The sequence below is a fragment of the Mycteria americana genome, chromosome 13 (genome assembly GCF_035582795.1).
Source record: "Mycteria americana isolate JAX WOST 10 ecotype Jacksonville Zoo and Gardens chromosome 13, USCA_MyAme_1.0, whole genome shotgun sequence".
NCBI classification, from domain to species: domain Eukaryota; kingdom Metazoa; phylum Chordata; class Aves; order Ciconiiformes; family Ciconiidae; genus Mycteria; species Mycteria americana.
This window is the reverse complement of record NC_134377.1, coordinates 11,974,107-12,000,699: the sequence shown is the minus strand read 5'-3', so window position 1 is coordinate 12,000,699 and position 26,593 is coordinate 11,974,107. Positions and strand designations below refer to the sequence as shown.

Here is a 26,593-nt window from a genome sequence, read left to right as displayed (position 1 = left end):
CAAATCTGTGAAATAAAATGATTATGTTTACAGGACTGGTTCACCACAACAGAAGTAAAGCAGCCATAGAAAAGAACATTAGGACAGCATCATGGCTTGTGCCTTCAAAATAATCAGCTCAGCTTGCTTGTGATAAATGCTGCAGCCTGAAGTAGCAGCTGGAAACCATTATCCTCTTACGACGTCTGCTCCACTGGCACTATTGCCAGGCTAGACAGAGACCTCAGTTCTGCACTTCAGCATCAGGACTCACAGGACTATTTCTGTCTCTCCGGATATTCCTCACTTGTGGTGGCATTTGAATCTAAAGAGCATTTGTCACATTTCCAGGTTTACTCACAAACCTCTACTCTGAAATAACTGCTTCAGAAAAAAACCTGCTGAACAGCTTTCACCCGAAGGAAAAAATCACCATAAGATAAACAGGATGATGAAAAAAGGATTTGGCTTATAAAGACAAAAGCTAGTACATACAGCCCAAGTCAACATGCTGCACTCATGTTTTGCTGAGTAAGAGTGGCAGGACATGCCCTCCTGACTGGGGTTTCCCCACTGCACAGTACCTTTAAGGACTTCTGCAGTATTCCAACTGGGAAGCCCTTGGTCGGGTCAGTAGTCAGCCAGAGGCGAAAGTCTGGGTGAGGCTTTGTAATTTTCTCCAGGGCCTTTTCCAGATTGATAAGCCACCTCACCAAAAGGTGACAGTTCTGCAACATTAGCCACTCTCCACAAACCACCACATTCTCCAGCATCTGCAAAGCAATCTTAAGAGAGGGAAAGAACTGTCTGTGAGTAACTCTCCCTTTATCCTGTAAGCAAACTGACTCTGATGGGTTAGTGCAGTGGATTTCCTCCTGCTAGCAAGCACACTCAGCCTTTTAGTTAGTTTTAGTAGACTTACCAGAATGCTCCTTGCTGAGAACAGACCTTTTCCAGTACCACAAAAAGTTGCTCCAAGATGCTTTTTTTATTTCATTATTCCTTTTGAAATTAAAAGTCACGCACAGCATTGAAATATTTCAAAACAGTACAGGAGCGGTGCATGGCCCAGAAGAGGGTGAAGATCAGAGTCTAGGAAGTGGTAGTCTAAATGAATCTAATAGGAGTTCCCACTCCCACTGACTGAAATCACAGCAAATTCAGTCAGCTGCTAAGCTTTGGACATCCCTGCCTTAGTGTCCGCAACAAAAAGGAAAGCTACAGGAAAGACAGAAAGAGCAGCAGGATATCTTTTTGGTAACAAACACTGTGACTTCCAATCAACTCATGTCCATACACAGAGACACAGGGTCACTGATTAACCTTTGAAAGGCTGCAGAGTAACATCTTTTCAGCTCAACTATTTTTTAACAGATGACAATATCATTCTGATTCTGAATCAGCCAAATGCCCCCTTTCACATTACAGAAAAGCATTATTCCCAGGCTGGCAAATGGTATGCTATGTCTGAACCACAAAGTAACTCCCTTTAAAATGGAGGCGGCCTTTGGAAAGGAAATTCGAACAGGCCCACAACAGTAGGAGCATGAGTTGCAATTCACAGACTACCTTGCTGCACACAGCACGTCCCTACCCTCCCACCGAAGTTACCTTTTCTTGGCCTTGTCCCATGGCTAGGAATTTGAGTCTATCCCCTCCAAAGCCTGTCCTCTCAGCCAGTTTCATGAGGTCACTGACAGGATCAGAGCCAGGACTTAAGATAAAAACAACTGGTGAGTAAGGACTGCTCTGCTCAAAGATAGCTTCAAAGCTGATCACAGGAGGCTGCACATACCTGGTAGGAAAAGAAGCACAACAAACTGCTAATTTGCACAAGAGCAGCCACCTTGCGTAAAAGATGACTTTTACAAAAACATGAAAGCACATTGCAGACTGCACATGGAAACGATACAGAGACAAATCATGTGCTGTTGTTCAGGCAAATTACAAAATCATTTACATAGTTGATTACAACTCCAGTTCTGTGTGAAATACCTGAACGGCGTGATTTGGATCTGAAAGAAGAGAGTGACTTACTTCTCACTCATTGTCAGAGTAACATAGTCCATTACTGCCCGATATAGCCGGTCCACCCGGAAACACCGTAAAAGTAGGAGCTTCTGAAAGTTCGTGAGATTGTTCTGGTACTGCATGGGGAATGGCATCTGCTCCAGAGCATCTGTATCATACCACTGGTGAGAAAAGATGGGAGACAATGCAAATGGATCAAATGGCTCTATCAATGAAATTACTAGGAAAGCAGACAAAAGCAATTTGATTAACGAGGGGCCAAGAGACACAAGGATAACAAAGAAGAAAGTCAATCAGCTGCAAAGGAATATTCAAAGATTAAGTGAATGTAAAAAATTCACCTTTTTCAGTATAAGGTATTCAAGTCCAGAAACACATTTGTACTTTCATTTTATGTCAAGTAATTCTCTTAAAATACAGAAAATAGCATCTCAAGCAAAAAGTATTAACAGATTGCTTACAGAAAGACTTCTTATAAGGCAAGAAGACATGGAATGAAACTAAAGGCAGAACAAAGGAAAGTCTGTGTTTGTGACTAGCCTATAGAACTCACTGCCACAAGAAGATCAAAGCACAATTTAGCAGTACAAAAATAACAGTGAAATGTTGACTGTTGAAATCAACAGCAAAAATTCCACTGACTTCAACAGGGCAAATAACTCATCTAGGGCATTTGACTGGAAAATAAAAAATCTACAGTATACCAGGGAAGATTTTGTTTGTTTGTTTTTTAAATAATAAGAGCCCTAATTCTTCTGGAAATAAGCCAATCACTAACTGAGGTCAAGAAGAAAAGCAAGACCTTGACAGAAAAAGCCAGTGGTGACATGCCTCCTGCTGAGTGCTATGGCACATTGCATCATACTTGAACATTTAATACCAGAAGAAAAACAAGGAGAGAGAACAGGATTGCAGAAAAGCACGTACATTTTTCCATACATCTGGATTTTTTTCCACATCATCTGGAAGAGATTCAAATTTCTCAGGAAACAGTTCAGACAAGCGAATTAGGTCTTCCCAGCCTTGATCTGGAAGCCAAGCATACGGTTTCTTTCGTGCACTCTTCTCCAGGGAAATATTGCCTAGTCACATTCAGAAACCAGAGTGAATGTCCATGTCATAAATTCTCCAATACATGACCACACATACAGTCCCACTGCACAGAGAAACCAATTGGAAATTTGTTTCTGGAAGCACTGTAAGATTAAACTGGGCTGCTGAAGAAAAGATGGCATTTTACAAGTGCTTGCAAAAGCCAGAGTTGTATCTTTGCAACCATGTCTAAAATTATTTATACATAGTCAGAAAATAACTAAAGATTATTTTCTCAGGTAACATCCTAACAATTAGCTAATGTGAGATTTGTCAACATCTGCAGAGAAAGATTAGCCTCTCCGCTGTTTAACAAAGTGAAAAAAATAGGAATAGCAGAATCCACAGTTTGTGTAAACCAACATAGTTCAGCTGTCTTCAGTGGTTTCTCTAGGTGCTAGCTCTTACAGCAACTCATGTCTAGTCAAAAATCTATCTTTGAAAGATCTTTTAGCCATTGTTACATATAGCTATATACTTATATATAAATATTCACTTTACCTTTTAAAAAGAACTCAAGTTCTTCTTGTGGAACTCTGCCATCAGCTTGTTCTATCTTGACAGTCATATTAAAGGAGAATAGTAACTTGTGCTTCTCAAACAAGCCTACATTAAAAGGACAATAGTTTCAAAAATCAGCTGCTAAAACATCCTTAGAGCAATCTTTAAATCCATATCCTGCATCTGGTCACCCCACAAAGATCAGGGTGATCAAAGACAGGGCTTTGGATCAGGCTTACAGAGTCAAAGCAGCGTATGAGCTACATCCAGGGATGTGAGATCCATAGCTGTGATTTACCATTCGTAACTGTATTAAGAAAAGCATTTCTTTAAAAGTTAACACTGGTAATATGCATAGTTTCTTCAAACAGAAATAGCAAAGAGTAAAGTGTAAATCAGGACCAGTGCTGAGAACTGAATATTAGTGAATTCACTGTTTGGTAACTTGCCTCTTTAATGTAAACCAACTGAAGGCATGGCTTTTAACAAGCATTTGGACAACACAGTATCGGCGCATCACTAAATCGCACTCACCTGTGCAGCCATAGTTATAGGTGTTGAAAGTCAGTGTATCTATGATGTTTTTTAACCTCTTCAGAAGAATGGGACTGGGCATGGATTTCCGAAGAGAGAGTCCAAAAACCTCTAAGAAGGAGACCAGTGAGTACTGATACATGATGTTGACAAGTGCCATTTCAGACAAAACGGAGAACAAAATGGCCCCCCTCCTGGCAGCTGGTCTGTAGCCATCTCGAAGACGATCAATATCCACTGCTGTCATCTCAGCCAGATTCAGTTTTTCAATCACCTAGCCATACATTGATTTTATAAACATGTAGTTGCTGTGCTGATCCATAGTGTGTATATTATATCACAATAAGCAGAGCTATTCAGTGCCTGTCTCTCTATGTTGACTATATAGGGCATCTGGGCAGGTAACCCTAAAGAAGTACTATGAATCAAAAATCAGAAGTTTGATAAAATTAATCCCACCCTGTATATTTATGAAAAGTAAAGGCAAAGATTTACACAGAATCATGGAAATAGTGTGGGAAAGGCCCTCTGGGGACTTTTGTTCAACTTTCTGCCCAAAACTGGACTATGACCACCACTAGATCAGGTCAGCTGTGGCTTTGCCCAACTACAGTCTGAAAACCTCCAAGGATGGAGATTCTACATCCTCTCTGAGTAACAAATATCTTAACTGTTCTTTTCAGATCTGATACAAGACAAGACAAAGGTTGTTTCAGAGCTGAAAGAAATATATCAAATGCTCTTTGCTTTAGAACTGTAAACAACCATTACTTTGGTCCTGATAAGGACTTTCCTGAAGATAGAATTTGATTCTCTGATGCAATAAAATACTGCCCAATACTGAAAGATGCAACATACTAATGAGAAAACTCTCTATTTCCTTTCAAACTAATTCCTAGCTTCAAGGGTGGAAGATGAAGCACAATGAAAAAGGAAAGACAACGTTCTATTAGTAGATATCCTTCCAAAAAGCCCAGAGCTGGTACCTCAGTAGCTTTGGATTTTGTCTCTTCCAGGGTTTGCACCAAGTCCAAGTTGTCCAACATGTTTCCTGTGGATGATGTCAGTTCCCGAAGGAGAGAGTCTTCCAGATCTTTCAGCAAGTTTTTGTTGTCACTTGTCTCCTGGATGAGATGTTCTCTCTGTTCTTCTAATTCCCTTCTTTCAAAACCCATAATGACGCTGAGCAACTGATCCTCTAGGCCCTTTAGTGTAACTACAGATACAACAGATGTACACAGCACAGTCTTCTTTTGAACACAAGGAGAGCTTTTACACAACTTATTTCATCTCAATCATCTCATAAAACTACAGCAATGCAACAGTGCCTTGGTTAATAACTCTGTATCTTAATTCTACCAAAGCATCCTAACCTGACAGATGCAAGAAGAGATATTTAGCTCAGTTGCAGATTAAAATAGAGAAGTGAGAAGAATTTTCTATTAAATCAGAGGCTAAGTGTAAGGGAGACTGAATTTTTTAGAGTTTCATTGCTGTTCAGACAAACGCCCAGGCCCTAAACTTGCACTACAGCATAATCACTACTTTGTTACTAAATACGCACTTTTGCTTACCTGTATAATTGATAACCATAGCTTTGCCAAACACAGAGGGAGAATACTTTGGGTTCGATAATTTGGTGTTCAGGTACAATCTAAAATTACTGTCATAGTCAACCTCTTTGTCACCCAGGACAATGAATGTTCGCCCCTGTGCAACTTTGATGTTCTTCTCTAAGACATTGTCTATCACAGGATCAATGTATTCATCAACACCATGCAACAAGAAAGGGCTTCCATGCTTTATGGCCAGTTCTAGTTGTTTAAGGAAATCTGGGTCATTAAAGGAAGCCATCTGCAAGAGAATAATGGGAAGATATGACAAGAGAACTGATACAATATTTGCTGAACGTTATTATTTTACAATAGTCGCCAGCACTAACGAAGTTTGCTCTTTGTTGCTTTTTGTCTTTCCTCTTACAGATGATACAAACTGCAGTGGTACAAAACAATAAAGGTGCTTATTTTTTTCTGATCAGTCGAGAATAATTTCCATTTGGAGAACTATTCTTCAAAGTTCCAACTGCACCTCTGACTGTGTTATTGTCCTACACGGAAACTCCATCGCAGAGCTGAGATAAAGCACAAGCTACACCAGCCTTTTGGTTATACTATTTCTGCATGTACTAAGGCTGGCCGAGATTCCAAACAAACCATCTGTTCCCAAAGAATTGAAGGTCATGTGAACAGTGATATTCACTATCTATTTTAGAGACACAGTAGTCAACACATTTGTCAGTACATAATTGGTTCCCCCTTCAAGGTGACAGATATTTATGCAGCTTTTAAAACAAACCAGTAAAGAGGTAAAATTATCATTTATCTTTACCCTCAGGTTATTTTTTTCTTCTTTCTTCTTAATCCAATGTAATGCCTGTTGTTGTGGGTCAATACAGAGTGGGAAGCGGCTTGCATATGTTGTCAGGATGCCATTCTGGATAGAGAGCTCATCTGGAGGCAATCCTTGGGAAACCCACCTGGGAACGGAATGGATCAAAGACCAGGCTGGGACAAAAACTTGATGGGAGAGCAGCACATTTCCTTTGTCAGTAAAATTATGCAATTCACTGAGCACACTATTAGACACACAAAGAAACATATAGTGTATGTGATTGTGAGAATAGTGTCAAAACTCAGATGACTCACTGAGTCATTTGTAACTACACCACTCAAAACACTGACTGTTGCATTTGGTGAGTAATCCTGCAGTAGTTGAAATATGGGCTACCTGGGCATGGGTTTAATTCCAAATTCATTGACGTCAATGAAAGACTCTTGCTGGACTTTGGGTTGAACACATATTATAGATAACTCCTTAAAAAAATCTCCTAAAAGGTATTATATGTGTCTAGGTTCAGTGAATGTCCCTGGAGCATAAAGTACAACGGTTTGTTATAACAAATAGCCTCTGTTAACCAGAAGCAAAATAATTTGTCTCCTTACCATCTTTGAGACATGAAAGTAAAATGGGCGCTCTCTATTATGGCTGTGCACCTCCACCCACAATGCCAATTCTGTGCTACAGATTCAGATCCAGACTCTCACTTCACAATTTCACATTCAGCAGTCAGTGGGTTTCTTGACTGGAACGTACCTGCTAACTTCCACCTCATTAGTCAGGAGGCTTTCTAACCTAAATGGTTGACTGAGAGGAATCTCTCGTGAGAGGATATCTTCTTGCCACACTTGATAGATCATTTCATTACGAAACTCCCAGTTGAATGCTCCTTCATAGCTCAGAAAGGCAGCACAGAGTAGACAGTCTCCAAGCAACTTCACCTTTCGTATTTCATAGTCCTCTAATTCCTTTGTCCACCTGATAGAATTATAAGGGAATCCTGGGTCAGTCTGTACCACGGAGATGGGGTTTAGGTGCAGAATTTCCAGCTGCTGCTACTTTAGATGTAGGTTGAGACAGACCCTCAAATTTACAATCAGTTGTTCTCTCACTATTATGATGGCCACAGACATTGGGTTGATATGAACCTTCTTCCTTTTAATCTGAGTTCACCTTTTTCTTCTGCACTAAAAATTGCTATTATTTTCCAAGAGCTAATGGGTATTAGCTTAGAACAGATATTTGCTCTTCTCAGAAACAAACATCACAGGAAGTGATGTTTCCAAAAATGTCTCAGTTTGATAGATTTTATCCCTGGCACATGACGCTCTGATGTCAAAAATGTCCCGCTTTGAATCTAGACTTACCTCTTGTTCTCAGATCTCAAGCCAAAGATGAGCTTGTCAGCAGCATCTAATCTTCTCTGCATAACCTCTGCTTGTTCTTGTAACTGTTGATTTTCTTTTATTGCCTCTTGATATTTGTTCCCCAAAGCTTTAAGCTCATCCTGAATGGTAGCCAGCTCTGCCTTTATCTTTTCCAGTTCCCGCTTACTTGAGTAATAGTTCCGTTCTAGCCTAGCCACCTACATTACATTATGAAGGAAGCATAAGAGTATCAGAGGAAAGAAGGGCTTTGGAGAGAAGTCATAAGTTCTCAGATTTCTTTTGACTATTTCATATTTTTCAAAGTGTCCTGGTAATAAATAACGTAAGCCAAAATAACTGGCACTGTTTCTCACCCATCTCTCCCCATCCCAAACATCTACATCACAGTCTGATACTGCAGTTCCAAAGCAGATAAATCTCCTAGAGTTTTGTACCCACAAGGTATATTAAAGCATGTGAACAGTCCTGCTGACATTGGAGATCAGCAGGACTGTCATCCCATGACAAAAGGGGAGGTTTGTCTGCTTAATAACAACAATATTAAGACCTCAAAAATATTCAGACTCATCATCTAGTGAATATACTTTCTCAGTAGTCAGCTGTATATAATAACCTTTTCTTGAAGAAAGTTTCCCAGCATCATCTGTTGGACATTAGATTTCCTTTGGTAATACAGCTAACTTTCCAGTTGTTCTAAAAAAAGTTAATCAAAAGGTTTGTGCTTAAGGGACATGGATGTTGTGTACTACTGAGCTCTGCTCTGTCCAAATGCCATGTGTTTTGAAGTCTCTTTTCAGTAGACAGCTACAAACTGTGTTTTTCTAACCATGTTAGATTCCGAAATTCCAGCTGAACACGTTCCTCCCTTCTCCTTTAAGCACTGGTGTGGATGGGAACCCACATCCCAGCATCATGACACAACAAACACAGCAGTTTATAACTGAGTACCTGCCTCACTCCTACTGCAATAGCTTTCCTAAATACCTCTGTTTAAGCACTTCAAAGAGGAGAAATGGGCAGTCTGTGAAATTGCCAAGTATTATTTTTCTCATCAGGATCATGCTTCATCCTCCTCTGAGTCTGAATCCACGCACTTTACCTTTTCTCTCTTTGGCTTGACTTCTTTAACTACATCACAGTAGCTCATCACTGCTTCAACAAACTTCAACATTCCCAGTCCTGCTCTGCTAACAAGTTCCATTTCATTGAAGGTAGTGTTAAGATTCTTTAACAGAACTAAACGGGCAAACAGAAAATTATTGCAAGTGTGTTGAATTACAGTGCAGAAATCCTCAGAGAAATAGCTTTCCCTACCAGCAATATCAAGCAATGCTGTGATAGACAATAAGAAACATATGTCAGAATATTAAAGAGACTCTGACCTTAAGATGAAGCTACTGGGCTGTAACAATACAAGCATGATATTGCTAGTGATTTCTCAAGTTCTTTCTCCAAGAAGGGAGTGCATTCAGGAGTTGTTCAGCACATCCCAGGATCATGTTTTTTTTTCTCTGCAGCAGTCAGATGCAATTTTGTTCAAAGGGCCAAATTCCCCTCTTAAAGGAACTATTCTGGATTACACCCTCGGAAGCATGTGCAAAGTTTGGCCCATAAGCTTTAGATATAGCTTATCTTCTTTCCACTCTGTCTATATCACATTTTGTCACCACATGGATGAGGTCATAATGCTACTTTCTAAGTGGCTAAAAGCAGACAGCAGATCTGCTCAGCTGTCTTGCTTGTTTCTTGCCTGTTCTAAACCAAAGTCTGTAAGACCCCAGCTACAGTATAAACTGGATGCAACACATAGCAGAAGGTCTTTGAACTCTGAAAAATCCAGTCACCCAAACAGTGCAACACCTGCAGCACTGCGGACAGTGCTGTCCCTTTGCACAAAGTGAATCCCACCCTCCCAAACAGCACTGGAAAGATTGCCACTGACATGGCTAATCACATTAACAAGATCCTACGTTCATTCCAAGTATACAGATCAGTAATTTACCTCGGACAGATTTCACTTGGCTCTGAGTAATTCCATCAAAATCTATCTCCATCAGGGATCGCAGGAAATTTGCCTCAGACATCATTCCTTTGGCTGTCTTCCAGTTTAATTCTTTGTAACCTCTCATTATAAGAACACATTCCAAAACAGCCTGCACCTGCTTAGGGGGTTTTGCAAAGGATCTAGAAAACAGATGAAGGAGACAGTGGAGGAAAAAAAGGAGGAGACAAAGCACATGATGCGAGATATGCGTACTTCCCGTTAAGAGAGTCATTGCAATACAACAAGAGCTAGTACATAAGACATCCTACACAAAGTGAAAAAGATAATCCAGGCCAGACAAGAAATTATTAACTAGTCAAAAGCTCAAAAACGATTCTTGTATTCAGACAATTTGATCAATGAAATACTACAGGATTTCAACAGTGGAAGCCCTAAAATCCTGAGCCATGATATTCATCCCTAGGGCAGTGAAGCAGCTGTCCATTGGGAGAAGCAGTACAGGAAGAATCCAGAGATATACTAGAGAAAGGAAACTAAACAAGTGTGACAGGGAAGGGAGAGCCGTTGCTATTTCAGGGAAAGCCAAGGACCAGATATGCTTTTATATCTATACCAAAATACAAGATGTATTATAAAAACACAGGGAGAAGTTAATTCAACAGAGAAATACATTTTCATGCTATCAAAGCATTCCCGAAAAATAACTCATATGTGTTCCTATTCACACAGAATAAAAACAGAGGAGGAATGAAGGGGTTTGGACAGCCACTGCTCAGGCAAAAATCATAGCAGTTTCTAGTGCATCAGACACAGGGCAGAGAAATATGGGGAAGACATCAAACAAAGGACTGGCAGAACAGCTTTGAGGGGAAGTCCTGGGCTAGGAATCAGGGGATTCTCAGGGGATTCTGTTGTAACCTCTGCACCCAGACAACTGATGTCCTGACCTTCACCCATACACCATGCAGGTGAGAAAGGTGAGGCTAAGCCTCAAACCCTGCAAACAAGGGTCTCTCAGTGAATTTCCAAGAGTTTATGCTACTGTACACCCAAATGAGTCACCTGATCTCAGTAACATCAGACTTGTCAAGCTTCTGAAGCTCCAGTTTGGCAGCTTCTAAAATAGGCATTACTTCAGCCAAAGCTGTCTCAGCAGCCGCCTTCTCCATAGCAATAATCTTATTCTGTTCCTCTATCTCCACAGCTTTTTCTTCAGCCAGTTTTTTCTTCTCCTCAGCTAGGAATTGTAAAGGCAGGACCATAAATGGATTATTCAAATTTGTATACAGAACATACACTAATATAGATCTGCTCTTGGCTGAAAATCAGAAATTACCATCAACTCAGTGCCTTTTTGTTGCTAGCTTGCCAATGTTTACAGTTCCATCACCAGGTTAGAAACACTGTTAGTGTTCCACACAACAGCATACATAATCTCTTTTCCTCCCATGCTTCCCTCTGTTTTTCCTCTAGCAGTAATTTTCTGAATCAGAAGGTCCCTTTCTTGCTAATGCCTCTTTCCCACGTTACGCCCTACACCTTGGAAAGGGAAGACAAGGGCAGGCGAACGTAGTATTGAGTTGTGTAAAGTACTGTAGGCCAAATATATAGCAAAGATGGCAATCTGGGCAAGATAGGGGACCTGCTCTTCTAGCATGACACTAGATCAGCACAGACGGAACAAGGGGGTTATCTCTAGAAGCAGCTGGAGCTCTTAGAGGGCCTTCCAACCCAACACAACACAGACTATGGGAGCCTTGCTTAGCCTGTGGGACACTTCAGTAGTTGTAAACTACCTACCTACTTCCGTGTTTGCTGAAATCTCTTGTAACAAAGCCTCACAAGCAGCTGATTTTTCTGCTAGCACAATCTTTTGCTCAGCAAGCTTCTTGTTCAGCTCAACCAGCTGTATACTAGCTTCCTTCAGTTTAACTAAGCCCCCATCCAGCCGTTTACATTGTGCTATATAGAAAAAAAGGGAGAAATGTTAGTGATTTATTGATTGCGTACTATCACACAGCAATAGACAATCTCACAGAAGCTAAATATGCTTATAGGTGCACTCTGCAGCAAGGCAACCTTGGTTATGAAAGGAAAATTACTCTGAGAGATTTATCCTTTCCTAAGCCTGGCACCCAAGATGGTGTTAATGTCACCTGAGCTGCCACAGTGGCCTGTGTCACAACTTGCTTTCCATATTACAATGTTCATGTTTTATCCTCTTCACATATTTCAGTGCCCGCTGAAGTATGAATAAGAATTGCTGCTTGAAGGAGAATGTCCAACCTTGAGCTAGGCTGAGCTGGTATTAGAACTAATCACACTCTTCCCCAAGCAGAGGAGTGTCTGGTTTGGAGGTTCTGGCTCAAGTTCATGCACAAAAGAACTGAGGAGAGCCCACCGTTTGACAGACGGAGTCTGAACATTCACATGTGGCCAGGATGTTGGTCCAATGTCAAAACCAGATGCCAGCACAGCATTTGAGATAGTGCTGATAAAATTATTTTTGCATAATGTGGGTAATATGTGGGATTCTCACCACAATTTTTTTTTCCTTTTTAAAATATTTAAATCACTTATTAAAAAGTAGAAAACATCTACAGCCTTACCTAAAATGAACTCGTTTTTCTCCTCCAGCAATTTTGAATAAGTATGGATAAAATCAAGGTAATTCTTTGGTGTGACATGGTTGCTACGTCTCAGTTTCTGCAGAAACCTCTTGCTGAAATCCCCTACAGATTCATGCACCATGACCATGTGCTCAATCACTGACTTGGAGCTCTCTGATGGGATGCGTGTGCTATTTCCTAAAATTGGGCAGAAGAAATAAAAAATTTCAAAGGTTTTGTTGGGTTTTTTTAAGAGTCAATTACTGTCTTTCTTATGTACGTCTAAGCCAGGCACAAAAAAAGTCTTTTCTGGGGCAAAAAGCAAGATCAAGGCAGAGTCAAAAGAGAACCTGGGCCTCCTGGTAGGCAGGCCACATTGTCTGCAGAGTTGGGAACCTGAATTTTAGCAATTTTTTAAATCTATTTGTGTAAGAAACTTCCATCCAAAAACATTTTTTGACTGGGATTTTGCATCACCTGTTTAGACTCAGGGTAACAAGCAAAATGGGAAATCAAATTATGAAATTATAATAACTGCAAAGTAAAGAATATATTTGTTAGGCTATCCCAAGGGTTAACGGGTTAAAATACTGACATTTTACATACCGACAAAGGATTGTGCAACTGCATACAAGGCCTGGGTGGGCCAGGGCAAGAACCAGTCAATACCAGTGTTGTTGACAAGACCTTAAAATAAAAGGATAGTGTTATCTGAAAAATTCCTTTGTAAAACTAGACCCTAATCTGCCAGACAGTCTCGTGCTTGACTTCATTTGCATCAAGAATCTGCAGGATTTGTCTTATTTGACTCCTGCTTAGCAACGGTATTTACCACAAAGTCAATACTTCCATTTTGATAGTAAACAATCAACTTTGCACCTGTGTCCTGCTAACCCCACTGTACCATTCTTTAGGCTGTACCATTCTACAGGATGCAGTCAAGAGCTGCAACAAGGTATTTTAATGCCTGGGTTAGGATTCCCACCCGTACCCATCTTTCACATGTCTCTTCAGTCTCCCAGGACTCCTTTCAGCTGCCTGCTGAAGCATGGCATCCACCAGGCTCAGGTGTTCTTTCTCTCAGTGGGTGTCCCTCCCACCATGCCCTTTTTTTGGCTTTGGATATGGAAACAAAAATGTTTCTCTTACCACTGTCCTAGTTTCATAATGATTTGATACCACACATTCTTCTGTAAACTACAGAAGAGAGGCTGCAGGCATAGGCTGTGTATTTCCAGTTCAATGAAGATGACCAACTGATTTGTAACTGCTCAGCTGGAAAATGAACTGATCTGGTAAATGCTAATCAATAATACTCACTGATATGCGGTAATTAACTGGAAAAAAAATCATGCACTGCAAATCCTTAATCATGAAACCTGCTCTGCTTAGCTTCAGCTGCCAGACATCTCTGAGTGTCCACTGGAGATTTGCTCTTGCCTGCAAACCTGTATTTCACAGGGAAGGGACTAAATAGTGTGTACAATTGATACCTGGGAAATTTCTGCACCATGTTCTCAGACCGTCCCCAACTGGGGACATTCCCAGGACAATGTGAAGGTTGCTTGCACATTTGTTTACAAAATATTGCCAGACACTCTCTTTAGCTGGGTTCACGCCAGCTTTAGTAGCTTCATCTCCAATCTGACTTAGTATGGTGTCTTTTTCATCATCTGGAAAAAGGGCTGGCACCATTCCTGTAACATAAGGGCAGAAGAATGCTAATGAGAACAACCAGTAAGAGAAAACCATATGGCTGGGGATAGGGCAGATGAGAAACCAGTCACAAATTTTAAACCTAGTTCTGCAAAAATGATTCTGGGTAGTTTTGAATGAACCTATTAATTTCTCTATGCTTCTCCTCCTCCCCCCAGCCCTCATGGAAAATAGAGAGGCAGTACTTAGGATGATGCAAGGGGATTTAGAGGAATACTTAATTCATTTTTGTTTGGGCTTCAGCAACATGTACAAAATGTCACAAGAACATAAAGTGCTTTTAACTCTGCAAATAAAATCTTCATTAGTGTCTACAAAACATCAGTTCACATTTTCGTTCTCTCAATCATGTGGCAAATATTGCATAAGTTACCTAATGACAGACATAAGCAGACCGGCAACAGGGAAAACTAGATTAAGGAAAGGGATAAGATTTAACACATCTGTTTTCAAATCAGACTGTGTAGGAACTTCTACAGAGAGCGTAGTCACACAGTGCCAGCTGCTGCTCATTTTCAGCTGCTGCACACACCAAAAGATACTAAACCACATTTTAGGACAGTTCTATATATAAGCAGTTGCTGCAGTTCAGGCGAATGCTATTCAAAAGCCAATGGGACAAAAGGTGGGTTTGTGGCCAAATGCAGCTGAAGTTATACCTCAGTCTCAGAAGAAATCTGAGACTCCTGCAACATCACGATCAGAATGAATTAACCCTATAGCCTTCCCAGACACATATAAATGACTGTAAGAAGATGCCAAAAAGCCATTATTAAGGGCAAGATCATTTCAGGTAGTACTGAAAGGTGTAACTAACTAAAGCAGCAGAGGGCACAGGGTGAAACAGTAATAGCTGGATCAAGGGTACATTTGAGATTATGAGTCACAAGTAGATACTGATCAGGAGTAATTGAGGCTGCCTGTGCCACCTGAAGTTAACATGTTGTTGATGAGTTCCAGGAAACTCTCTTCTGCTACATGGGCATCTGTAAACAAGAAGACCATTGACTTGTTCTCAATACCCAGCTTCTGGTACAAATTTTTCAAATCTTCTCGGAAATTATTTTCTCCATATCCTCGACTCAAGATGATCTCAAATACCTAAGGATGCAAACATATACTGAGAAGACACAGATGGACCCAAGACATGATGGTAACTCTGAATTTCAATTAGACTGGATCAAGGGGTTTGGTTTGGCCCCTGTCATCAGTAAATGTGTAAGTATAATAAAAAATTATGCACTACATTCTTTTTAAAAATTACATTTGTACAACCCTGCAGGATTGCATTTTCAAAATTGCTTTGTGTTCATCCTCCTTTTTTGTTCTTCCCTTCCAAGCCTCTGTAAGAGACTAAAAGTACCTCTGAGAGAGGAACATTTCCTATCTGAAATATTACAGTATCAATCACAATAAGGTTACTCAAGCAGCACTGGAGTGCTGCTGTAATACAGCTAAGTAACAAAAGCAGTAGTTAGGGACTATTAGTTGTTCGCCACCAAACCCATCCTTGTTTTCTGTCTCCAGTGCCAAGACCCAGATTCAGGCACTGACAGCTTCCTGCCCAGATCACCCACAGCCATCATCTTAGATCTCCTGGCAATCACCTCACCCTTTTTTTCTCTCCACAGGGAAGAGATGCCAGCCTGATCTTATCTTGACCGACTGACTTCCGCCCCCGCCAATTTAATCCTGATCACAATATTGCTTTCCTTGTGTTCTTTCACTGCAAAGATGCAGGGCCACTAACCTCACATCCAGCTGTGTAAGCAGCTAGTCTCGTTAGAGACTGCTTTCCTGAGCCTCCCACTCCTATGAGCAGGGCATGCCCACGATCCATGCGTATGATGCGATGTACATGGATTAAGTGCTCCAAAGCATCATCAAAAAGAACCAGATTCATTTTAGTATTAACTTCATTATATTCCTCCAAAATCTCCTGCAGAGAAAGGTGGACAGAATGTTACTAGGAGACCAACGAAACAATTAATAACATTAATAAAATAACAACCCATTTAGCAGCATTATTCCTTTTCCCTTCCTCAGGGAAAATAAACTATTGGAAAACACTGCCGACTCTGTAGCTGACCCTCAATTTTCATTCATTTTCATGGGTAACGGTGCACATAAAATTCTATGTGCACACAGAAAGAGAACAGATCTCCTACAGTTTGAGGCAGGCTCCTGCCCATTCCTCAGGCACAGAGCCAGAATCAGGCACAGTTCCAAGCTGATGCACGCTACCTGAAAGAGAGCTTTTGCTGCATCATAGTCTTGGATATCTTCATAAATACGAGGTTCTCCTTCACTCAGTGCCATTCTGAAATCTCCAAAAAGAATAGGATCCCTCATGGCCTGCTCCAAGTCATCTCTGAAATTTTCTTCAATCAGGTTTTTTATATGACCTTGTACCTTCAAGGATATGAAATGAGTCAGACAACACAACAAAGCAGATGATTCTGAATCCAGTAACACTTAGAAGGGTGATAATGCAGATTCTTCCTCAAATACTAACTGATTTCAAGGGGATACTTATATCACTAGAAGATCCGAAGACCACAGCCTCCTATTGTGTTCTATGTATGATCTAAAATGATCTAATAGGCAGTTCAAGAACCATTCAAGCCAATGGACTGCAGAAGTTTTAGACAGAAAAGGATAAGCCTGTTAAAAAAATACCTTCTCATATATTGGTGTAAATATTATATTAATAAACCTTCCTTCTCAGCATTCATAGATGTCTCGCTACCAAGATTTCTCACAAATCTTGTAAGTCTGAATGAATGTACAAATACAGAAAAGTTGCGATATAATTATTCTGTGTTGTGAAAATTGAGCTGGAAATGTGTCTTTGTATGTTAGAGGAGAAAGTTTTAAGCAGAAAAATATGAAGCTATCTTAATCTACCTCTCTTCATCTAAGCAAGATGCATTGCTTATATGTAAGTAAACGTTATCCCAATTCCTCCCCTAATTCTCAAGGTATAAAACTGGCGTCATTCTCTCTTGTGTTTTAAGATATAATTTGGAGCATTTTCCAGTTTGCATAACAGCCAAAACTGAATCCACTGTTTAAGGACTCAGCTCTTATCCTTCTTTTTCCTACTGGATTGTATAGTCACATTCTGATTCAATCCTTCCTAAGTGAAAATACTGACTTCAAGAGATTTCCTGAGTTTTCCCCTGCACTGCTCTCACATTTTGTCACCTGTGCCACTACTAACCAATTTTCCTGGACAGGCAAACCGAGTGACACTTTCCATTCCTTCAGCAGATCTGCTCCCTTAGTCTGCCATAGTCACTTTATTTTAGAAAAGAAAACTCCATGGGGCACGTTTCAAATTAATGGAGCAACATAGTGGTTAGACAGGTCTGCAGTCTGATGGCAAGACCTGAGTGCAACAGTTGGTAATGTTGCTGTTGCAAATTAGTTGCCATAGTAATAGTCAGTGATTACTAAAACCTGAAAGAAATTACTCACCAATGCTTTGTCTGCTTCATTAATCAGCCTGTCATGGAAAACCCTCAGGCACTCATTTCTCCAAACTCTCACCATCTGGGTCACTGTTTGAAACCTGAATTAACATCAAAATATCAGACTGCACCAAATGAGCTGACATGATTCCTAAGGCCATATGGTTAATAACGCTGACCAAATTCTGGATTTACTTTTTTTACTCTCTTTGGTTTTGTTCTTTTCATAATAACTGATTTGCTTGCATTTTTACGTCTGGATATCTTATTTGTTTGTCATCAAGGGTAAGATCACAATTTAGGATGTTCCTGGACATCTTCTTATTGTGGCGAAGATTTAATGAAAAGTGACCAAATGTGACTGATTTCATGTATCAAATTACTTCATCTTCACCAGATTTATCCAATATAAATAGCTGTAAGACCACTGAAGACGATTTTTCTATTCTTACCTCTCTGGAGTTGTAAGAATAAGTCCATTATAGACCCTGGAAAGATCCCGCAGGTTAAAAATGTAATGGAATTTGGAAGGAGTAGGAGGTAGGTCACAAATAATCATTTTATAAAGCTCCAAAGTACACACAGTAATCTTGTCAGAGATGGTTGATATAGACTCATTAAACATCTGCAAACATGAGAAAGAAGAGGCGTTTTCATGAGACTGCCCAGAGAGAACTCAATGCTATTAAACATATTCTGCTTTCCAGCTTTTAAACCTGCTTGGTATATTTCAAATAACTGAGGGCAAACATTTTCAGAAATTCATATTCCTCTGTAGTATGAACATTCTGCAGTTAAATGTTTTGGGCAAGCCCCATCTTCACTCCTGAGCTTGCACAGTGCTGAAGATAACATCAAACTCCATGACTGGAATTTCCACAGCACTTCTATAGCAGAAAAAATAAACTGCTCTTTTCTTATATAATGTTGCTGGTTACTTGCTAGTAATGCAGTCTACTGTATTATATTAAATTTTTCATTGTCATTCAGGAAAGAGTTTGCTGACCTTTGTGTATTTGGTTACAGGAACCATAACCAAATCATTCACAGGTTTCAACCTATGAAAAGCACCAGGTTTATAAATTATCTGCTGACTTGAATGTTTACAAAATACTCAAGAATTTATCAAAACAGTGTAAACCCATTGAGAAAGAGAAGAGGAAAGGAAAGGTTTGCATGAGGTCCTAAATATAAGAAAGCCTGATAACAGAAGATTTCAGGTCTTGTGATAACACAGAAATAAATGTCTACTTAAAAATAATAAACCTGTTGAGCAATCTTTTAAAAACAGTGAAATTACCGCAGTGTGGCCTTTCAGGATGGAGGCATAGATCAAATTCAGTGATTGCTCAGAAGGAAAAGGTATGTTAAAAACACTGAAGAGTGAGATGAATCGAGGGTCAACTTCATTCCGACCTCCTCCAGCTTTCCCCATGGCAGCAATAAAACCCAGGTCTCGAAGAAGTTTACAATTCATCTCCTTACCACGATCGTACAAGAAACCTTTTTCTAGCAGCAGCTTCAACAGGGCAATGGGTTGCTGTGTGCCATACTCATCAACCTTTGTAATACAAAAGAGTCAAGATATTTAGAGCACAGTACATCAGCATGCCAATTACTGCTATAAATGTGGAAATATTGTGCTCCATACTCAGGAGAACATTACAAGGACTAAGTGACACTTTGTAAAGCTCTAGCACTGATAGTGAACATTCATTCCAATGTCTCCTATGGGAAAAGTGCCCCTTCTCCGAGGTAGACTAAATGCACACATATTCTTTTGCCCCATTTGTAAGGAGAAAGGGATGGTTTCTACAATACACAACCTGCAGCCAATATCAGGCCACAGAGACATGATTTTAATGGCATAAAGAAATGATCCAATGGGATCTCTCTTACATATAGGACAAATATTGTAACAGACAGAAACACCCCCTACTGCACACAAATCCAACTCTTCTGAAGATCCTAAGCTGAAATCCAGTTATGTACTTACCATGAATCTCCTTGACTTGTGATTCATTGGATCTGTGTATGAAGGGACCATGTCAGTGCCACCCCAAATGTTTCTATACTACCTTGCAAACTATTGGCAGCTTACCCTTGGCATATTCATATCATCCATGAAAACAATGAGACGTTTTCCCATAGGAGGGCCATAAGTGTCTTTAGTTCGTTTCTCTACATTTGTTTCTAGGTTTCTCTGAATGTCCATTGATGTTGTACGAGAAGAGAAGTTAATTACTAGCAGCAGCTGCAAAGGGGAGGAAATGGATAAGAACGGATTTTTACCTGTTCTTTTTTTTAACTAGAGCATTCAAAAATATTCTTTATACTAGACTGTCAGACATATGGGAAACACTTCTCTGGTCCATTTATTCATTGAATTACAAATGACAAAAGTAAATGCCATTCTTAGCACTTCGATAATATATATTCACTTTATAAAATTGAATCTGTACATGGTAGAACAGAACAAAACACCTTTGATCCTGAAAGATTCTCAAATTGTTCACACACTTTGGGTCTGAGCTTGCAGTCATGTTACCAAAGTCAGCGTTGCTACCCACAGACTCAGGCTTCACAATGCAAATTTAACACAAGGACAAAGAACGAAAATGCATCTTTACAAACAAGGCAAAATGCCTCATACATACATTGAGGTCTTTGTTCAGATTGTTTAGGAAGTTTTGTGTAGTTGCTGTTTTAGATGTACCCGATTCACCTACAAGAACAACTGGGCGTTTTATTTTTACCATCTGTTCTAGTAACCAAGTAGTGCGTGTTGTATCCACTGTGGGCACTGAAAAAGATCATGAATATGATAGGAGGTTAAATTAAAATGCAGTACAGCTGGGGATTTATATTTATAGAATAGTGCTGGATCAGACTCCCAAGGTATTAACATGCAGTTGCACAAAGACATAATCTGAAATATCAACTCACTAACAATGTTGAAAGAAAATTTTAATTGCTCAGCCATGTCTTTTCAGCTTTTATCATTGGGATCTTTTCTCCTATAGATATATTTTAAAAGAAATTATGTTCCATATAGGAGGGTCATGGACTGGTTAAGCTCCATTTAATCCCTATTTCAAGGATATAATCAGGATTTATTTGGATCATAAGCATTTTCCCAGAACTCTACAGAGATTAAGTTTGTTCTATGTGAATAGCTTGCCATTAGGAGCGACTTCAGAGATCATATAATTATCTCCTGTGTCAGTGAAGTTAACCTGTGCTTGCTGAAGTATTACTATAAAGTAACCTGCATTAATTTGTCCTTAACTATGAGAAGCACTTGTCACCATTATAGAGTGATTGAAGCTACAACCAGTAACGGCCTTAAGAATGTAATTTTTATCTACCAAGTACTTGAACCACAGAGCTGACATTTTTTCTAGAGTTTCTGGTAGAATAGACTGTGAATCTTCTGCTATTCTCGCTTGTAAAAGGCATTGTTAGCTCCTAATAAGCCTTATTAACTGAAACAAGCTTTTCATCCTTTCCTCATTTCTTTATTACACAGTGCTGTAAATATCAACTCTATTCCTGCTAAATATCAACTCTATTCCTGCTAGACTACTATGACAAGAACATTAAAGAAATTGATTCGTGCCATCGCAAGAAACTGAACCTGAGTAGATGACCTTCAGTACAGAAAGAGCATGTCTCATGTTAAGTGCCATGCACTTAGTGGTGGCACATTATAAATTAAAGGCATATCATCACTATATTTTATCTTACACTCACCTAGAATGTCAAGAAATTTCACTTGAGGCTTATGAATATATTCAGGAACAAGTTTCATCCAAGGTACCCACTTTTTTTGAAATCCATCAAAATGAAAGTCATACAAAGTTGGCAGTTGACCTGCAAACCATTAAGCAACTGGAGGTTTTCTAGGACACTGAAATATTTCATAAGAAAATAATCTGATCGAGATGAAAGTGAAGGGTAATATTCTGGACCAAGTTGGGCAACACTGTGTTCTGTTTACTTGTCATCTAACCCGGTAAGACATCAACCAAAATTCTCCTAGTCCAGCAATTGAATCATACTATTGCTTTTTAAGCAGCTTCCACTGGCTTTCCTTTCACGTTTTATTTTTCCTTTCACTGTTTATCTCTTCTGTTTGGCATAGAAAAGTACTGTTCTGTGAGGACAGACCAGTAGCTGAGAGCCATCTAGCATCAGTATCTCTACATGGTTTTCAGTGATAGTCCTTCAGAGAGCATATTTTGCAGCCAGGATAGCTAGCTGGAAGGAAGAACAGTGTTCTGCCTTCATGGAAACTAACACTTTTCTAATATCATCAATGGGATTCAGACTACATTATGACAAGATCCTACCTGGCAGCTCCCCTGGCTTAGCCAGGATGTTGTCATCATGAACAGTAGACATGCAGGAAATACGTTTAACATTTTCATCAAATTTAATTCTCCCAGCATCAAGAAGAGCAGCACCTAAGGAGGAATACAAAGCTTCCAAGAAAAAACACTCCAAAACATCAGGATCATCAGGCTGTACCACAACTAGAGCTTCCAGCATCACAGTCAGCTGCACCACCTGTTGTAAAACAAGACAAAACTGTAAACAGAATTGCCATTTGAATGTATGAAAACTCTTAACATGTTTTCAGCCGTTTGAGTGTTTGCTGATCTTTTGTCCTTACAGGTGTATCTACTGATATAAGTATTAATGACAGTAGAAAAGCATTGTTAGGAACTGACTGTTTCTTTTATCCCTTGGTGCTCATCACTGGCAAACTGACATTTCAGCATGGACTCTTACTCCTGTGCTTTCTTTGGGAGGTTTTTACTCTCTCCATCATTCCATTCCTCTTTTTAGATAAACTTTTTCAACCTTTATACTCTATTCCTTACCATATTTAAATCTGTTTGAGGAACAATGGTCTTCAGCCTTTCTCCATGTCTGCCGTCTACAATTCCCTCTATAATCATATCAATAAGGTAGGGCACATATTTTTGAAAGAGACGATTCAATTCTATTCTCTCTTGCTGAGGAACAAAAAGGACAATAATTCAGCACACAGAAACCTGGAAAGCCGATTTTTGACAGCAGAATTTCCCATCAATACCTGGCTGACCACGTACAATTGTTCTTGCAGGAATCAATTCTACCAAAGACAGGGTATACCCACATGAAGAAATGGGACACTGTTGTATGGACTGGGTTTTCAGCAGGCGAGGATCTGCATCCATCAGGTGCTAGCAACTAAGTTGTCTTACTTCAACTCCCTGTGGACTTGAATTTTTAATCTAAATGTAAGAAACAAGGACCTAAGCAATCTCACTGTTAACTCTTTGGAGATCAGGTAAACTGATTTCTTGGTTCTTCACTTGTCAGAAACAACCGGAAGTTAGAAAAGCTAGAAACTCTCTTTAGCCCTCTGCTGCAGGCCTAGTGATGAGATTTGTTGTCAGAAAATCAGACTGCCTTTACAAAGTTGTTTTTTTTTTTACAGCTGTCTACAGTTCAGTATTTAATACAGATACTCTCTGAACAAGTGCAGAAATTCCCACCTCATTTCCTCTTTCTTGGATCCACCTCTGCCAGTAGGGCTTGTATTTCAGATTTTTAGGATCTACAAAGACCATTCCACAGCGGGATACTGTAGCAGGAGATGCATATTGTAAGTCACCAACCTGTAAAATAATCATATAAGATAATCCTACACTTAAAGAAAGAACAGCCACAGTAACTGCTTTTCAGGCTTTGTAGACCCATCTGTATTTAACCCTTCCCATGTATTAAACGGTACAGTCATTACTTACCTCAAACAACAAAGCACAGTGAGACTGAAGTCTAATCCGCTCCCCATTTGCCAGGGTCAATAACTTGTTGTCATCCATGACAGAATTCATGTTCTCAACCCAGAGAGCATCCACATCTCCATCAAACAGAATGTACCTGTGGATACAGGAGCCAAGGGGCATTGATGAATCTCTTATTTCACTAACATATTTCAGAATTCAGATGTGCCATCAATGGTGTCAGTCCAGGTGTTTTGAAGCCTCCCATTCATTTTTGATAATTGCATAGTTTCCATCCATCTCGCTGAGGCTGGAAACTCACAGAAGACAAAAAAACCCTTAGACACTTTCTATTTATTTAGCTTTTTTTTAATAGTTCAGTACCAAATATTTAAAATAAAATAAAATAAAATAAAATAAAATAAAATAAAATAAAATAAAATAAAATAAAATAAAATATTGATGTAAAAATCAGTATCTAAAAACCATCACAATGATTTCTAGCTGTCTACCTTCGCTCTTTCTTGTCAGTAGGCCTGTTGATATCCCGAAAAATGTTTGACAGGACTCCATCTGTCCAGTCTCGTGTGGTAGGGTCAAGGATCCCATACAGCTCAATCACACTCATAGCTTTAGGGTTCAGTGTGTAGAGCTTTGTCAATAATCCCAGCCTAGAGATACAGCAAGAAAAGCAACATTAAAATGACACAATACCATCTCATGTTAACCCAAGCAAATATTATGGTCAGCTATTGATTTTGTCATGACTACACAGGGCTGAATAATGCAGTCAATGCCATTTTACAACCAGATTTCCATGTATCAAATTCTATACTCACTTGTTTTGGGCCTGGCACAAAGCATTAATGACAACTGACTTGCCACCTCCAGTAGGTCCAACTACCATTGTAGTGTGTCGAGTTAACATTGTCTCATACATCTGAACTACTTTATCCACCTGAAAAATAAATATTGATTCAATAGACTGCTGTCCATAATTCTTCTGTGGAAAAGACCAGCAGCTGGTCTATACCAGCTAAGCTTTCCTGGAGCTGCTCCAGAATGCAGCGATACATATCCAGCCTAACGTTTACAACAAAAACTCAAGCAATTAACATTTTTTTATACCTGGACTGGTAAAACAACATAACCCCCTTCTTCCAGCACTTGTTCTACAGCATCATTAAAGTTAGGATAGCGGACTCGAGGACAATCCAGGCCAGGAAACAGGTCAGAGATTAGGCCAAGGAAGAGAGGTACATCTTCAAACACAAATTTAGGAAGATTCATATCTCGTAGAGCTCTCATCAGTACAACTTCCTAGACAAAACATAGCAGAATCAGTCTTTACCAAATAGCTAAGCAATTACCTAATATGTAGTAACTTCAAACATCGCTAAAAACTATTGCCTGATTACTTTAGTACAGCGTTGAGAATGTTTTCTAGTTTACTAGTGGAAACAAAGGTTATTTTATAAGGTTTAAGCATACCAATAGCTAAGAATAATACACTGCCTTTTTCTACCATATTAACCAAATGCCAAATGCCTGGAGTGGCCCATACCACAGCTTCCCTGATTTGATGTTAAAATAACCAACTGTTTTATGAACATACCCAAGTTCTGTAGTCCCCTTGAGAGCATCATTTAGACCCCAGCTTCCTGCCAACCTGCAATGTGCATCTGTACATAACTTTATAGGAGAGTTTCCTTCAGCTGTCTCCAAGTTTTTAAGACGAAATTTGAGTAAGAATTTCCCTAGGCAACTGGGTATCACAGCCGTACATATAGAAATAAAAAATGGGTGTAAAAGAAAGCCATAAAAAGCAATGCAGTATTGAAAAACCTTTCATTTAAAAGTGTACTGTACTACTTGAGCTACATAATTAACAACTGCATGACTGGAGCACTCACTGTTCAAAAACCAGCTTTCGCTATTCATCCAGAGACATTCATCTGGCTATTTGCATCCTGGACTTAACAAGAAGTAAAATACCTCATTTTCTATAGATTTCCCTACTTTGACTTGAGTTCTGATGGTAACTTGCTGGCAGAGGGCATGATGAAACTCAGTACAAAGTGAAATAGTAAGACAAATAACACCAGTGCTCCTATTTCCAAGGCAGACAAACTACAGCAGATGTGTAAACACATCCTCTTCCTAATGAAAAAGATGATCTGCCTAGGGTAACTAAGTAGCAAATCTACCTCACTGAGGTCTGCTGATCCTCTTTTCAGTTCTCCTGCCATCACCAAAACTGACTTAAGGGCCCGCAGTCCAAAATCATAATGATGCTGTTTAGAAAGTTGTTCCTTTGCCAGCTTGTATAGCACTGTCATCTTTCTGGCAAGGATCTGTTTAAGATTTAAGTTAGAGAATCACAAATGTGTAAGTCACAACCAAACACTAGCCATGCATACACAGGTGTGTACATGGGTACGGGTAGCAATAACATTTTCTTACCTTTGCCATAAGGAACCCTTCGGAAAAGAGCATGATTTCACAGATTTGCTGAAGATCTGGTACAATAACAACCACAGGCCTGAACAAAGCTTTTACAGACTCAGGGAGCTCAGTCCGGCCAGCATAACCAGGATTCATCGTAATAAAAATGCCCATACAGCTATTAAGGGTAATTTCCTGTCCTTCAAACTAAAGGCATAAGAAAACGTTAGAACAATGTGTATTTGGAATTGAAATAAATAGTACTATGTGCTCAAAGAGAAAACCAGCAATACTGGGGCACCCACTTAGGACAACACATTAAAATATTTAGCTTTAGATAGTCATCCAGTAGGATGACTATCTTGGATGACAGTCCCTACAAACAGTGGGATGAATGTATCTTGGATATCAACATCAAGACATTTCACAATTCTCAATCAAATTTTCTGCCTGAGGGCTTTGAATTCCAATAAACATCAGTAAATAAAGCCTCACAATCCACATCAAGTTAAGTTACTCCTCTCTCTAATTACTATTCTACTATTATCCCATTTACTTACTATTATCCTATTCAGCTTACTTTTATCCCACTTCACAAAGGAAGAACCTAGCAAAGGATTAGGACATCAGCAAGGATTTAACATCT

The 26,593-nt window shown here is 39.5% G+C and overlaps 1 protein-coding gene across 1 annotated transcript in view; it reads right to left on the bottom strand.

Moving 5' to 3' along the window:
- The window catches only part of DNAH10 (dynein axonemal heavy chain 10), a 59,174-nt gene that overhangs the window by 7,303 nt on the left and 25,278 nt on the right, over window positions 1-26,593 (bottom strand). Inside the window, exons 34-69 of the mRNA XM_075516481.1 lie at window positions 25,966-26,154; window positions 25,710-25,856; window positions 24,631-24,822; window positions 24,342-24,460; window positions 24,015-24,173; window positions 23,524-23,659; window positions 23,272-23,394; window positions 22,612-22,746; window positions 22,078-22,294; window positions 21,479-21,598; window positions 20,383-20,528; window positions 19,827-19,979; window positions 19,026-19,286; window positions 18,178-18,350; window positions 17,733-17,826; window positions 16,497-16,664; window positions 16,003-16,191; window positions 15,182-15,353; window positions 14,030-14,233; window positions 13,143-13,223; window positions 12,537-12,734; window positions 11,728-11,889; window positions 10,990-11,164; window positions 9,925-10,106; window positions 9,022-9,158; window positions 7,902-8,119; window positions 7,291-7,512; window positions 6,526-6,673; window positions 5,712-5,991; window positions 5,124-5,353; window positions 4,138-4,411; window positions 3,604-3,708; window positions 2,938-3,092; window positions 2,017-2,171; window positions 1,591-1,774; window positions 564-764 (exon numbers count right to left, since the gene is read on the bottom strand). Of these exons, the coding sequence (XP_075372596.1) occupies window positions 564-764; window positions 1,591-1,774; window positions 2,017-2,171; window positions 2,938-3,092; window positions 3,604-3,708; window positions 4,138-4,411; window positions 5,124-5,353; window positions 5,712-5,991; window positions 6,526-6,673; window positions 7,291-7,512; window positions 7,902-8,119; window positions 9,022-9,158; window positions 9,925-10,106; window positions 10,990-11,164; window positions 11,728-11,889; window positions 12,537-12,734; window positions 13,143-13,223; window positions 14,030-14,233; window positions 15,182-15,353; window positions 16,003-16,191; window positions 16,497-16,664; window positions 17,733-17,826; window positions 18,178-18,350; window positions 19,026-19,286; window positions 19,827-19,979; window positions 20,383-20,528; window positions 21,479-21,598; window positions 22,078-22,294; window positions 22,612-22,746; window positions 23,272-23,394; window positions 23,524-23,659; window positions 24,015-24,173; window positions 24,342-24,460; window positions 24,631-24,822; window positions 25,710-25,856; window positions 25,966-26,154 (6,204 nt within the window). The remainder of the gene's footprint in view (window positions 1-563; window positions 765-1,590; window positions 1,775-2,016; window positions 2,172-2,937; window positions 3,093-3,603; window positions 3,709-4,137; window positions 4,412-5,123; window positions 5,354-5,711; window positions 5,992-6,525; window positions 6,674-7,290; window positions 7,513-7,901; window positions 8,120-9,021; window positions 9,159-9,924; window positions 10,107-10,989; window positions 11,165-11,727; window positions 11,890-12,536; window positions 12,735-13,142; window positions 13,224-14,029; window positions 14,234-15,181; window positions 15,354-16,002; window positions 16,192-16,496; window positions 16,665-17,732; window positions 17,827-18,177; window positions 18,351-19,025; window positions 19,287-19,826; window positions 19,980-20,382; window positions 20,529-21,478; window positions 21,599-22,077; window positions 22,295-22,611; window positions 22,747-23,271; window positions 23,395-23,523; window positions 23,660-24,014; window positions 24,174-24,341; window positions 24,461-24,630; window positions 24,823-25,709; window positions 25,857-25,965; window positions 26,155-26,593) is intronic.